The sequence below is a fragment of the Mesoplodon mirus genome (genome assembly GCF_964341445.2).
Source record: "Mesoplodon mirus genome assembly, chromosome: 6".
Classification (NCBI taxonomy): Eukaryota; Metazoa; Chordata; class Mammalia; order Artiodactyla; family Ziphiidae; genus Mesoplodon; species Mesoplodon mirus.
In genome coordinates, this window is record NC_138982.1 from 35,135,030 (window position 1) to 35,149,646 (window position 14,617).

General features: G+C 38.0%; 1 protein-coding gene across 1 annotated transcript; it reads left to right on the forward strand.

The window, feature by feature from the left end:
* The first annotated feature begins 42 nt into the window (after positions 1 to 42).
* On the forward strand, positions 43 to 14,268 carry FBXO45 (F-box protein 45). Its single transcript, XM_082624874.1, has 3 exons — positions 43 to 699; positions 6,300 to 6,656; positions 10,992 to 14,268. Exons 1-3 carry the CDS (start codon positions 391 to 393, stop codon positions 11,175 to 11,177), a joined length of 852 nt encoding a protein of 283 aa, XP_082481000.1. The 5' UTR covers positions 43 to 390; the 3' UTR covers positions 11,178 to 14,268.
* The last annotated feature ends 349 nt before the right edge of the window (positions 14,269 to 14,617 follow it).

A 14,617-nucleotide genomic window follows, 5' to 3' on the forward strand; every position in this document is an offset into this window, starting at 1 on the left:
GGGGAGGCGCCTCAGCCAAACAGTCACATCCGGGGCCGAGAGGAACCGCGTGAGCTGGGCGTGCGCCCTTGCTTCGTGCCCTCAACCCGCATGGCGGAGGCACGGGCGCGCCGCAGGGAGGCCGTGCGAGTCGGGCCGTTCCGGCGCCGGCGCTGAGCCGCGGGGGAGGGGCGGGGGACGCCCGTGCGGCCGGTGCGTCTGCCCTCAGTGAGGCGGGGCGCGTGGCGGACGCCCCCGGGCAGGGGCGGGAGTGGTGGAGGGGCCGGGCGGTAGTCTGTGAAAGGGGCGGTGAGCGAACTGCTCCGGTCTCAAGGCGAGGCTTGGCCTCCAGAGCAGAGACGGGGGAAAGCGGCGGCGGCGGCAGCGGCCCTCGGGCCGGCTGGTGAGGCGATGGCGGCGCCGGCCCCGGGGGCTGGGGCAGCCTCGGGAGGCGCTGGCTGTAGCGGTGGCGGCGGCGCGGGCGCCGGCTCCGGGGCCGCCGGGGCCGGGGGCCGGCTGCCCAGCCGGGTGCTGGAGTTGGTGTTCTCCTACCTGGAGCTGTCCGAGCTGCGGAGCTGCGCCCTGGTGTGCAAGCACTGGTACCGCTGCTTGCACGGCGATGAGAACAGCGAGGTGTGGCGGAGCCTGTGCGCCCGCAGCTTGGCAGAGGAGGCTTTGCGCACGGACATCCTCTGCAACCTGCCCAGCTACAAGGCCAAGGTGAGGGAGCCCCGCGCCACGCCGCTGCCCCCGGTCCCGCTTGTCCGGGCCGCTCTCAGTGCTTCTCAGCTAAGCTTTTGAGTCGGAAGCCTCGCCTCACCATCCCGCCTTTCCACCGCTCCAGTCAATACCTTACCTTATAACCTCCCCGCGCCATGAAGATCCTCTTCTCTTTGGGTTGAAGTTCTGCTCCCTAACCCACCCCACTTCCGCGATACACTTTTTGAAGGGCCAGGTGGTTTCCCATCCCTGGTTTCCGTCACTCGTTCTACTTTCCACAGTCTTTACCCTTAAAAACAGACCACCTCATTGTTGTAGGTTTCAATACTCTCATCCTATTTTTCTCCCTGCCGTTTATTAAATCACCTTGGCTGCCTTAACATTGGCTTAGTTTCTCAGATCTTTGCTTTCACCGCACCTTTTCCAAGTTCTGATTTATAACCATCTTTTCTTTATTTTTGCCCAAGCACTCTTTAATTCCCTCCACTGTGTTACAGGCTTATAAATGAGTGTGGTCCAAGGCATCCTGCTGACTTTCAACATAGAGGCTTTAATAGAACATCCTCCCATCGGCACCACTTAACAGTCATAATACTGCCATGTCCCACTGTTATTAGCTACTTCCTTGCCACCTTTTTCGTAGTTCCACCTTGATGTTGTGTCTCTTATGTTCTATTTGTCATCTAACATGCTGATTCCATTTTTGCTGCCTTTTTTCCCCTGCCAGATTCTTGTGATTAGTCTTGCCTTCATATGCAAGTAAAAATGTCAAGTAGCAGATAATGGTAGGACTGAGAGGATTCTTCAAGCAATATAAATAAAAGGCCTTAAACTTGGGTTCAGTTTGGATGGAAACAGCTCTTCAGAATGGCAGTCACCAAGAGCATATATGGGACAGGCTAAAGTCTGACCTAGAATATGGTAAACATAAAAACACATTAACAACTAAAAAGGGAAAACATACCTTTTTAATGCTAGACTGCCAGTGGGGTCAGAATAAGGAGTAAATTTTTTTTCCATGTGAAATAGATGTAAAATGTATTCTTCTGTAATAAAACAGGTTTTAGTTTAATAAGATAAGGAATATCGCTTTTTAATATGTCAACTGTCAAGTTGTTTTTCTATTAAATGAAATAACGTTAATTTGCGAGGACAGTATTTGTACTTGGTAGATTCTCAATGGATACTAGTTGTAATTCATATAGTAGAGTGCAGAAGATTGCAGTTTTATCTTACTGTGCCTGATAAACGTGTAGATTTCATGAGTCTTATTTTTTACTCTTCCATAAAGTTTATTGTTTTTACTTATTTTAAATTAAGACATTTTTGTAATTGGTCTGTAATAGTCATGTTCACGTGATTCAAGATTCATATAATAATATGTAATAGATAATGTATTCATGTGAAGAATACATGATTCAAAAGAAGCAAAGTGATGTAAAGCAAAATGTCTTCCTTTTGTCCTTATACCACCGCCATCCAGGTTGGAGGCAACCTGTTACCTATTTCTTCTGTATCCTTCCAGAGATGTTTTAGGTTTCATAAGTTTTTAATACTTTGTATGCCTTTGTACTACTTGCACTGTAGGTATTACAGACCTGTACTAATCACATGTACATTCAGATGTTGCAGGACTTTTCTTGAATATCTTGAAGATAAAAGATTTATTCAGAAGGAGCCATATAGCCTAGTAGGGAAGGCCTCAGTCTAGTAGAGGAGAAAAAAATGTATAGAAATAACTAGTGGTTATTAGTTAGAAATGGTAGAAATTGTTGCTAACTGTTAGAGATATAAAAATATATATATATACTAGAAGTTTACTGAAAGAAATTTACAGGTTGAATGGATGATTGTAGAAGGTTTGAGGTTGAGATTGTATTTGAGCTGAATTTTAAAGATGGGGGAGAATGTGAACATTTTACTAAGAGGAAGTACCCTGAACAAAAGCAAGGCAATAGAAAGCAGAGGGTTTGTACAGCATATATTTTTATTTAAAAAAATATGAATGCTAGGCACTATGCTCAGTTTTGCAGATGCAATGGTGAATAAAAACAGATACAGACTCTTATGGATGCCTTGCCATATGGCACTTACAGTCTAGTGCGGGGAAGTGGGTATTAATCAAATAGTCACACAGTTGTAAAATTGCATTTGTGTTAAGTCCTACGAAGGATGGATACATGATGCTCTGAATGTCAGTAATGGAGAATTTGAACTAAGTAGTGAGGTCAGGGAAGGCCTTCTCTGAGGAAATAATGCATGAACTGAGACCTGAATGATAAGGATAAATAGGCCAGAGAGAGAGAAGAGCCTTCCAGGAGGGAACCTGATGAGTATGAGGGATAGAAAATAATCAATGTGGCTGGAGCATAGACAGCAAAAGTGAGGCAGGTTTGAGAAAGATGGAAGAGGTGGACTGTGGCCAAAACAAAAGGAAGCCATTTTAAATTGTAAGCAAAAGGGGGTTAGGAGTGTGGGGATTGGTGATGTGATATTTTTCCATTTTTTAGAGGTTCTTCAAACTTAAGAATGGAGAACAGGTTGGAGGGGTACCTTAGAAATATGAATATTAGGAAGTATGCAGTAAAAGATGGGGAGAAATTTAGAATAAATTTAGGAAATAAAATCTACAGGACTTGGCAATAGATTTGAAATAGGGGTGAGGAAGAGGGAGGTGCTCAGGATGACTCCTAGGTATCTGGCTTACATGATATAGGGATTACCTGGGCTAGATTTTGGAGGAATAACAATGAGTTCAGTTTTGGTAGAAGAGAGTTTACAGTGTTTTTAAGACATCCAAGAGTTTTCAGATAAGCATCTGTTACAATTTGTAGCTTGGAGGAAAGGCTAAAGATATAAAATAATTTAGTTAGATTGAATTATGATAGGAAATATGATTGTAAAGGTAAGCTGAAACTAGATATACCATGGAGATCCTTGACATACAGCCTTCAGTCTGTAGTTTGGGCTTTGTCTTACAGCTGGAAAACACAGAAATTTGAACAAAGGAGGGACGAAGTAAGAGCTGTGCTTTAGAAAAACCAGTGCATAACGTGCATTCAGGAAGGCAGGGGTTAGTGCCTATACCAGAGGTACTTAAGACCAGAACAAGTGTATAGAGCAGAGAAGGGGGTGGCTGGGAGAGGAATTGCAAGAAAACAAGTTCACATAGGTGGACAGCTGACTGGGTGAGGTGGGATGAAGAAGAAGGAAGGGTCAAATAGGATTTCCAGGGAGCATGGGTAACTGAGAAAATGTTGAGAACAGGCTTGGGATAGCATAAAACTGCAAAGTATTTGGAGTTGTCAATCTAATTAGGATTTGTCTTTTTTTTTTTTTTTTTTTTTTGCGGTACGTGGGCCTCTCACTGTTGTGGCCTCTCCCGTTGCGGAGCACAGGCTCCGGACGCGCAGGCTCAGCGGCCATGGCTCACGGGCCCAGCCACTCCGCGGCATGTGGGATCCTCCCGGAGCGGGGCACGAACCCGTGTCCCCTGCATCGGCAGGCGGACTCTCAACCACTGCGCCACCAGGGAAGCCCCTAGGATTTGTCTTCTTTTTAAAAGTTCATGTTTTACATATTACCAAGTAACATCAGTTATTCCAGTCATACTTGGCATCTAGCTATAATTGTCTAAATTTCAGACTTACATCCTAAACTAGGTCTTAAAGCTGTACATCCTAAACTAGGTCTTAAAGCTGTTTGCTATAATGCAAAATCCAGGTTATGCATGAGACTGTGTAGCAAGAACTATAGATTGTTTTTATTTATTTGTGTATTTATTTTTCCATTTTATCTGATTTTTCACATTATCTATCTCTAAAAGATAAGGACACTTAATCACAATACCATTACTACATCTAAGGTATAAAGAAATTAATGATAATTCCTTAATATAAAAGGTTTGGTGTTCAAATTTCCAATTGTCTCATAAATGTCAAATGTTATATCTTTAATTTTCAGCTTATTTAAGCAAGATCTATATAAAGTTCCCGTGACAGACAGTTGATATGTCTCTTAAGGCTATGTTAGTCTACAGATACACCCTCCGTCTCTCTCACCTCTTACCCCTGCAGTTTATTTGTTGAAGAAACCAGGTTGTTTACCCTGTAGAGAGGTTCCCTCAATCTGGATTTTGCTGATTTCATTCCCGTGGTGTTGCTTAACATGCTTTCTGTCCTCTGTATTACCTATAGAAGTCTGACCAATTTAGGTTAGATTAGATTTTTTTCAAGATATGTTTTACTAGAGTCAAATGGTTAAGGTGTGTACAGCACTTTCAGGTGCTTAAAAGTGTGTTATATTAAGAACAGATGGGAAAAAAATTAGGTATACTTCAGGTTTACATCCCATTTATGAAAATATGGGATACCTGAACCAAGGAGGTTTTTTGTTTTTGTTTTAGTCTGTGCTCTGGAGTACAACAATTAAACAGTGAAGTACTTACTAATGGTAAATGAGAACTGGATGAGGGGACTGGATGCTTGACTTCTCTTTGGGGCTCTTGTGCTAACTACCTGTTGACTTTACGCCTGTGTCCCCATCCCTGAGTTGAAGTAGGTGAACTTTCACGTCTTTCCTAATGCTGAAATTCTGTGATTCTGGAATTGATTTTTCAGGTTAACTAAAGCAATAGGTCCCAGCCTTCAGCTGCTTTTGGGCTGTTTGAATAAAGAAGGGATTTTCTAAAAAACGTACAAACCAAAACCTATACATTATTACAACATGAGAGAATGTTATTATTTGTACAGAGTAGCAATTTTCATATTGTCTTTATTTTGGAAACTTAAAAAACTGGTGATTACTGAAGGTCAACTATCCTGTCCTGTCATTGGTAGCTGCTGTTAATGACTATCTCTTTATAAATTTTAGTGATTGAATTTATGCTATCTAGGGGATTATTTGATTTGGTAAAATGAGAGTGGTGATGTCTCAGCATATGAGTAATACCTAGCGAGGAGGCTGAAGATCTAAGATAGTTTGTGGTTATTAGAATTTTTCATAAACTCTAGAGCTGATATGACTAAGTTCTCTGTTTTACTTAAAATACAGTTCTTTTTGGTGGCAGCATTGCCAACACGAAAACCGTGCATATCTTAACTTTTTAATGTAAAAATATCAAATATAAACAAGAGTATAGAAAATAACCTCCCTATTATACCCATCACCAAGCTTTACCAATGATTAATTCATGGGCAGTCTAGTTTCATGTCTACCCTGCCCACTCTCCCATTCCATTCCTGGATATTTCAAAGCAATTCCCAGATACGTCACCCATAAACATTTCAGTACTATCTCTAAAATATAAGGATTCTTGTATATGTCTTTTGATGTGTTAAGAAGTCTATTTGGAGAAATTATACTGTGATTTAGAATTTTAGTGAGTAGTGAAACAGCTGGCAGTTTTATTTTTAATGTTGCATAATTTATTCTTTTAGGATCCCATGCTGAAACGTGAGCCATTTTTGAGAAATAATTATTGTATTACTTAAAATATATAACTTTATTGTTTAAGAACATGTAGCCGAAAGTTTGGGTACCTTTTAATGTGTAAGAAAAATCAAATTTCTGTTTCTTTTGTGTACCTTTCATCTTTTCAGATACGTGCTTTCCAACATGCTTTCAGCACAAACGACTGCTCCAGGAATGTCTACATTAAGAAGAACGGCTTTACTTTACATCGGAACCCCATCGCTCAGAGCACTGATGGTGCAAGGACCAAGATTGGTTTCAGCGAGGGCCGCCATGCATGGGAAGTGTGGTGGGAGGGCCCTCTGGGCACTGTGGCAGTGATTGGAATTGCCACAAAACGGGCCCCCATGCAGTGCCAAGGTTATGTGGCATTGCTGGGCAGTGATGACCAGAGCTGGGGCTGGAATCTAGTGGACAATAATCTACTACATAATGGAGAAGTCAATGGCAGTTTTCCACAATGCAACAATGCACCAAAATATCAGGTGAGGAACTGAGTGTTTTCTGAGCCTTTGTTAAGTCATGGCTTAATTTGTTTTAAATTTACAAAATTTTATATAGCAGCATTATTTGTCTTTTTGGTAACTTTTACATAAATAGTGTAACTGGCCTTTTTTGGCTACTCTTGACAATAATCTTCTGTATCTCAGTATTTGTTTCCTAATACATATTCAATCTGAGCCATCTATCTTTAAATCAGGTTGGCAAACTTTTTCTATACAGGGCCAGATAGTAAATATTTCAGGCTTTGTTTTCCATACTGTCTCTCACAACTGTTCAACTATGTTGTTACAGCACGAAAGCAGCCATGAATTATGTAAATGAATGAGCATAGCTGTATTCCAGTAAAACCTTATTTATAGACTGCAAGCCACATTTGGCCCAGGGGACATAGTTTGCCAACTTGTGCTTTGGATTGTAATCTTTCTTATATCATGCACATCCAGATTTACTTTTTCTCGATACCTCACCCCCTCACCCCCACAAATGCACCTGTGTGCATGTGCATACATACTTACCCTCTGCTACTTATTAATCTGGATTGTATTTAAAGCGTCTGGAGGTGTCAGCAATTTCCATAAACATAGGTGAGTTCAGGCAAACTACTGCATATTTATTTATTTGGCCGCCCCGCACGGCATGCGGGATCTTAGGTCTCTGATCAGGGATCAAACCTGTGCCCCCCACAGTGGAAGCACGGAGTCTTATCACTGGACTGCCAGGGAAGTCCCAAACTACTACATTGAAAAATTCTTTTTTAAAAAAATATTTATTTATTTATTTATTTAGCTGCGTCGGGTCTTAGTTGTGGCACGCAGGATTTTCATCGTGGCACGTGGGCTTCGTGGCCCCAGGCATATGTGAAATCTTAGTTCCCTGACCAGGGATCAAACCCGGGTCCCCAGCATTGGAAGGCAGGTTCTTAACCACTGGACCACCAGCGAAATCCCTAAAAATTCTTAGCCTTAAGCCATACTCACTTGATTCTAGGGTCATAATTATAGTTCCTATTTGTAAAGGCTATATGATTACCATAGATTCAGCAGAGTGTAAAAAATAATAATCTGATAAGAAATTGGAAATTTTAAGGAATTATAGATTGCACATTTCAGAGGAACATGTGGTTTGAAAGCTCTAGCCTCAGTAATGACCTCAAGTCAGGCATAATAAAGTAGAAGAACTAAAATATATCCCATTTCCTGACGTATAAAAGCTTGGAAGGATTTTCTTTCATAGAATCCTTTCCTTACTGCCTTTCAGGCTCTGCAAATGCCCTAAGGAGAACGGACTTAATAATCATTGAAGATAAAGATCTATGACTAACCTTGTGATTTTGTAGTGAAAGTCCTTTATTCTTTGTTTTTCAGAGAACATACTCTGTATGATTTCAGTCCCTTTAAATTTATTGCAGCATGTTTTATTCCCAGCATATAGTTTACCTTGATAAATGTCTATGTATGCTTGAATACATATTCTGTTGGATGGAATAATCTATTAAGGACAGCTAGGTCAAATTGGTTGGTAGTGTTTAAGTCTTCTATCTGCTTTCTGTATTTTCTTTCTACCTGTTCTTTCATTTACTAAGGAGTATTAAAATCTCCAACTATAGTTGCTGATTTATCTATCTCTTCTTCCAGTTTTGTCAGTGTTTGCTTCATGTGTTTTGGAACTGTTATTAGGTGCATATACATTTAAAATTGTTATATCTACCTACCTGGTTAACTTTTTTATCATTATGAAATGACCTTCTTTGACTCTAGTAATATTCCTTGTCTTTACGTCTATTTTGTCTGATATCAATAAAGCCAATCCAACTTTCTTATGCTTACTATCGCAAAGTACCTCTTTTCCCTCATCCTTTTACTTTTAGTCTGTCTTTATATTTAAAGTGGGTCCCCCAGACAGCATGTAATTTGATCTTGCTTTTTATCTAACCCAGTCTCTTGATTTGAGTAGTTAGTCCATTTATAGTTAATGTAATTGTTGGACTGCTTGATATCATCCTTGTCTCTGTGCCTCTGAAGCTGTGTTCTTTTTTCTCTCTGTTTTTTTGGATTTGTTACTTTCTGTTGTTCTATCTTCAAGTTCATAGATTTTCTTCTTCTTGTCATTTGAACTCTGCTATTGAGCCAGGCTAGTGAATTTTGGTTATTGTGCCCCTCAGTTCTAAAATTTTCATTTTTATAATTTCCATTTCTCTGCTGAGATCTCTATTTGTTCATTTATTAATACTATATTTTTCTTTAATTCTTTGGGTATATTTTATAATAACTACTTTAAGTCTTTGCCAAATCCAACATCTAAGGCCCACTTGGAGTCTGTTTCTACTGACTGCTTTTTTCTCCATGAGTATGAGTTACACTTTCCTGTTTCTTTTCATATCCAGTCATTTTTTAATTGAAAACTGGACATGGTAGATAATACATAGTAGGAACTCTGGAATGTTTTGTTTCTTTAGAAGCTACTTTGTTCTTCTGAAAACTGTAGGTTTTCTTGTTCTAGTAGGCAGTTCACTTGCCTGCACTGAAACTATACAGCAGCTTATGTCTTTATTCAGTTTTTTTGGCCTCTAGCTGCTACTTTTTCTGCCTGGTTCCCTGGGGATTTACCCTGTGTTTGTGTAATACAGTCATCACACGAGGATTTGGGCAGAGTTTATTTCCAGATTTAGGGGCTCATCCTCTTTGTGGTTTTTTGCTTGCAGAGTTCCTCTAAGTTTCCGGTTGCTCTGCTGTCTCCACATTCTGTCCTCTGACACCTAACGCTGTAGGACTTTGTCTTCCTGCTCTCTGTGCTATGTGGATGTGTGCTGTATGCCCAGTGGTAAAGCAGACTTGCAAATGTCACTTGGAGTGGTTCTATTTTCTTATTTTCATCTTCTGTAAAATAGGGATAACTCCTAGGATTGACATGAGAATTAAATGAGATAATATAAAATCACTCAACAGTACTCATCACAATATTAGCTTTTATTTCTGATTTTTGCTGTTGTTCGTGTTTTGTTTGTAACAGTAGTGGTGATGGTGATTTGGAGGTTCTTAGGTCCATAAAACGGGGTTAATCTGTGAGTTGGGCAGAGGGAGAGAAAAAGTAGATGTTGGTAGTTATTTGTGATAGGAAATACAATGAAGGAAAGTAATGATAGCAGCAGGGGGTATCCTAATTGGGAAGTATTAAATTATGATTTTTGATTGCAAATGTTAGGACTTTCTTCCTCCAAGTATATAGATGCAACAGCCTTTAATACATGCAAATTATAAGGATAAACATGCTCTTTCTTTGTTTACTTTTCCAGATGGGAAAAGAAATGGGTAATTGTGCTTCCAGTTTAGTTTAACAATCAGTACTGCTATTTTTATAACAAACGGGTGTTTCAGAGTAGTGGACCACAAAGTGATCGTTTAATAAGCCTATTCTGCATCTTTAGAAACTATAGTCAGATTTGGCTATTCATGATTATGTAAGTTCCACACTGTATGTAGAACTGCTTTGTAAATTTTAAAGGTTGTGGAAGTGTTTTATTATAGTTTTTTTTTTAATTGTGGTAAAATATACACAACAGTCTTTATTCTTTTAACTATTTGTAAGTGTATAATTCAGTGGCATTAAATACATTCACAATGTTGTGTAACCATCATCACTATATATACCCAAAACTTTCTCATCATCCCCAGCATAAACTCTGTGCCCACTGAACAATAACTCCACATTTCTTCCTCCCCCAGGCCTCTGGTAACCTCTATTCAATTTTCAATCTATATGAATTTGAATATTCCAGGTGCTTGATACAAGTGGAATCATATAGTATTTGTATTTTTGTGTCTGGCTTATTTCTCTTAGCATAATGTTTTCAAGGTCCATTCATGTTGTAGCACATATTAAAATTTCATTTCTTTTTAAGGTTGAATAACATTCCATTGTATGTATGTACTATAGTAATTTGAGAAAATTTAGGTAGCCTTTTTTGGTAAAATATGCCAAGTTATAGATTTTAGTGGTAACCTTCTTAAGAAAGGTCTTTAAAAAGAATAAATAAAATCTGGGGACTGTTCAGGAAGAATATTTAAATTTTCAGTATTAAATATAAATCCCACACAAGTCTGAAGTTTGTTTTTTTTTAAAAACTATCAAAACAAACATTTGTGATGCAATTGATGTATGTTCTTTTTCTAGATGTTTCTCCCTGACCAAATAACTTTTTTGGTTTTTCTAGATAACTTTTGAGATATACATATTCTTAATAATATTTTCAACTTGATTGCATCTAGCTGTGCCTTCGATGGGTTTTCTTCTTACCTTCTTTTGATGTCTGTTTGCAGATAGGAGAAAGAATTCGAGTCATCTTGGACATGGAAGATAAGACTTTAGCTTTTGAACGTGGATATGAATTCCTGGGGGTTGCCTTTAGAGGACTTCCAAAGGTCTGCTTGTATCCAGCAGTTTCTGCTGTATATGGTAACACAGAAGTGACTTTGGTTTACCTTGGAAAACCTTTGGATGGATGACAGTGGCTTTCTTGGGATGAAAGACTGAGTGGAGGAGATACCTGCTTATGGAAAGTAGAATCATGAAGTGACAGTGTCATACATGCATGCCCAAGAAACATCCTGAAAAAACACATGATATTGTTAACTGGAGAAGCAACTCTACAGCAGAGATTATCTTAGTGTTTCCTCTTTTCTACTGGGCCAGAAAAATCCTCAGGGTTGCGGTTGGTTGAGTGGGCAGTTGACATATGCATGTTTCAACAGATTTTGTCTCTAAGTTAGCGATGTGATATTTCCAACTTCTAAGGTGAGATCTTAGAGATGGTGTAAAAGGGATAAGATAAGGAACTAGCAAGAGTTTTAAGTAGCGTGTTTGTGAAGAAAGACTGATCCTGTTTTACAACTGCCTGTTTTTTCTCCAGACCCTCTTTTCCAGCCAGCTTGACTATTAGAAAAGTATGAAACTGGTTGGATTTTATTTAATATTTTTAATATATTGAGAAGCATGGTCTGCCTGGACTGCACTTCTCTAACGGCGAGATATAAAATTGTGCAGCTATTTTAAAAGTTGTATATACAATATGTGTGTAAAAAAAAACTGTAAAAAAAAAACAGGACAAAGGAGTTGCTTTGTTCTAGTTCAATTTCTTAAAAACCACTACATGGTACAAAATTAAAATAACATTTAGGGACAGTTTGGTAACTACAAAGAAGAAAATTTTAAGAGGAGATGTGTTGTATTGGCTCATTTTGTATTATATTTGGCTTACAGTTTCCATGCCTATTACAGTCTGATTTATTTTTTTAACCATCAAAATTATTATACAGATCCCTCAAATCTCCAGGCTAAGATTGAGGGAAGGCAAATCTATTTCTAACCATTCATATATCAATAATAATAATAATGTGTATCTTATAGAATCTGGTTTTATTTTTTGACCTTCCAAGAAAGTGTCTCATAAGAACAGAGAACATTGCCATTTGTTCTTATAGGCCTCAAATATGAAAGCTGTTAGTCACAGACCTTAAGAAAATAATTGATCAATGGTCCTTTTATTTTGTAACTTTATAATGCTGTAGATATTATAATTTTTTAATTTCATATTGTTTACATCATGCAACAATCTAAGCCTCAAACTCTTCATTGGGGTTGTCAAGAAAATGTTTACTCATCCATCTGAAACAGTGCCAACCTGAACCCAGCTTAAGAATGTTATCTCATTATAAATAATTGCCCCCATGGGACTTGAAATGAAACACCTTATGCTGGAAACTTCAGGTTGGTGATATTTTGAAGGTTTTATTGTAGAAGAGTTTAACGTTAATTCCTATTCAGAATTTTTGACTAAGAAATCTGATTTCACTAATACTCTTTCAAATTAATAATTCAACGTACATGAGCTGAGATCTTCTTTTGTTAGAAAGGAAACAAACATCTTTCTGTATGAAAGTATAAATTGTATGATTTCAGATACATCTTTGTGATAAGAAGTGACTAAGGCAAGTGGAATCTTTGTAGTTTTTAGGTTTTGCTGTATGCATATTTTGTTTTGAATCTAAAAAAATTAGGGACAGCAAGCATCTGGCTGTGGTTCTTGGGTTGCTCCTTGTGAGTTAATATTATCAGTACTCCTGTGAAACAAGGGATTTCAGTCATGAACAAAGATTTCATTTTTGCCACCTGAAAGGTTTACAAGTGTTTGTTGTGTATTTGGTGTGTTGCTTAAAGGTGTAATCTGTTAAAGATCCTTTTTGATACCCACATCAAGGAAGAAACCTCCTAGAAACCATATTTAATACTACAGAGTGAAATTATATGTTAAATGTATTAGAGAACATAGCTGCTACAGAAATTGATTTTTCTTGGTGTAGAACAACTCAATTTGGCAAAGTTTAAAATTTAATTAAAGAAGAGTTCTGGTGCAGGATAAAGATTGAACTAGTTAGAAAGCTATAAGGTCTTTTAAGCACTTGTTTCTTTTTCAGATTGTGATATGGTCAATTCTAAGAGCTTTTGCTCAGAGTTTTGTTTATATCTTCTGTTTTCTCTTATTAGTAAACATTCATTTGTAACAAAGTTTTGAAGGTGCTGAATGGAAAATGGAAACACATGGTTATTGCATATTGAACCTAGAATCAAATAATTGCCTAAATATTTAATAACAAGCCATTCTTGTCTCAAAGACTTAAATTCTTTAATATCCAATTTGCAAATTTTATAAAATGGAGGTTCATATTTAGCATGAGCATCCGGGGAATGAAGAGCCTTCATTTATAACCTGTTAAATTAATTCGTTACTGGAGACCAATAGTAGTTGTACAGAATACTAAGACAGACTGTTACAATGTTTGAGGAAATGGAATCTCTTTTTCATTGGTGCTGAGAGAGCACTTAGGTAGAAGCCAGTTGCCTCTGAATATTGAATATAAATCATCTAAACCAGTGGTTCTCAACCTTGGCTATAGTTTGGAGTCACAGGCATTTTGAAAAATATTGATGCTTGGGTCCCATACCCTAAGATTCTGATGTTGGTCTGGGCTATGACATGATCATAAGGATTTTTAAAAACTTCTTAGGTGATTTCAATATGTTGCCTAGGTTAAGAACCACTGATCTAAATTCACCTTAAGTTTTCTCATCTGCAAAAAAAAAAAAAAAAATCCTTGCTCCCTCCTTTCACTACCTCATAAGGATATTGGGGGTAAAGAAGAAAATAATGGGAAAGTGCTTGTGCTATGGATAAAAAGTGCTATTGAAAGGTAAAGTTATATTTGTTGTATTTCAGCTGAAACTATGATCAGGAAGAAATGTGTAATTGAATTTACTCTGTTGACTTTGGAAACCAGGAGCACTCTCTTTGGTTCTTAAATTTAGCAAAGCATGCAGATGGGTAAGAAAACATTACTATTACTCTTATTCATTCTATGGTCTTCTGTCATACTTGAGATAGGCTGGTTTAATTATCTGGTTTTACACAGGAAAGAAGAAATATTAAGGTTTGAAGTCTGTAATGGTCAATGGCTCACAATTCATTAAAACTTTTCATACAAAGAATTCTGTGGTTAATATATGTCATTTCTTAGTTGCCGTTATTTTTTCATTATCTGACTTTTGAATATTGAACCATTTATTTCACCTCCTTCATTCTTATTCCTGTAAGTTTGGATATAGATTTGATAAGGCACCTAAAGCAAGTAGGTGTTGCTCAGTTGAATACTTCAAGTCATGGTTCCGTGATTAGGCATCCTCCGTCTTTTAGATATGATTTGACCTGGGAGAGAGAGTTTTGAAAAGAACAGAGCCCTAACCCACATAGTAGGTATTACAATTAACTTTTCATTTATGTCTCCAAACTGCTGTTTATATAGACTGTAATATTTATATTTTTGATCGTCTAAAAAAATGAAGAGTTTGATAAGATAGAAACTTGAATTTTAAAGGTGAGTATTAAGATTAC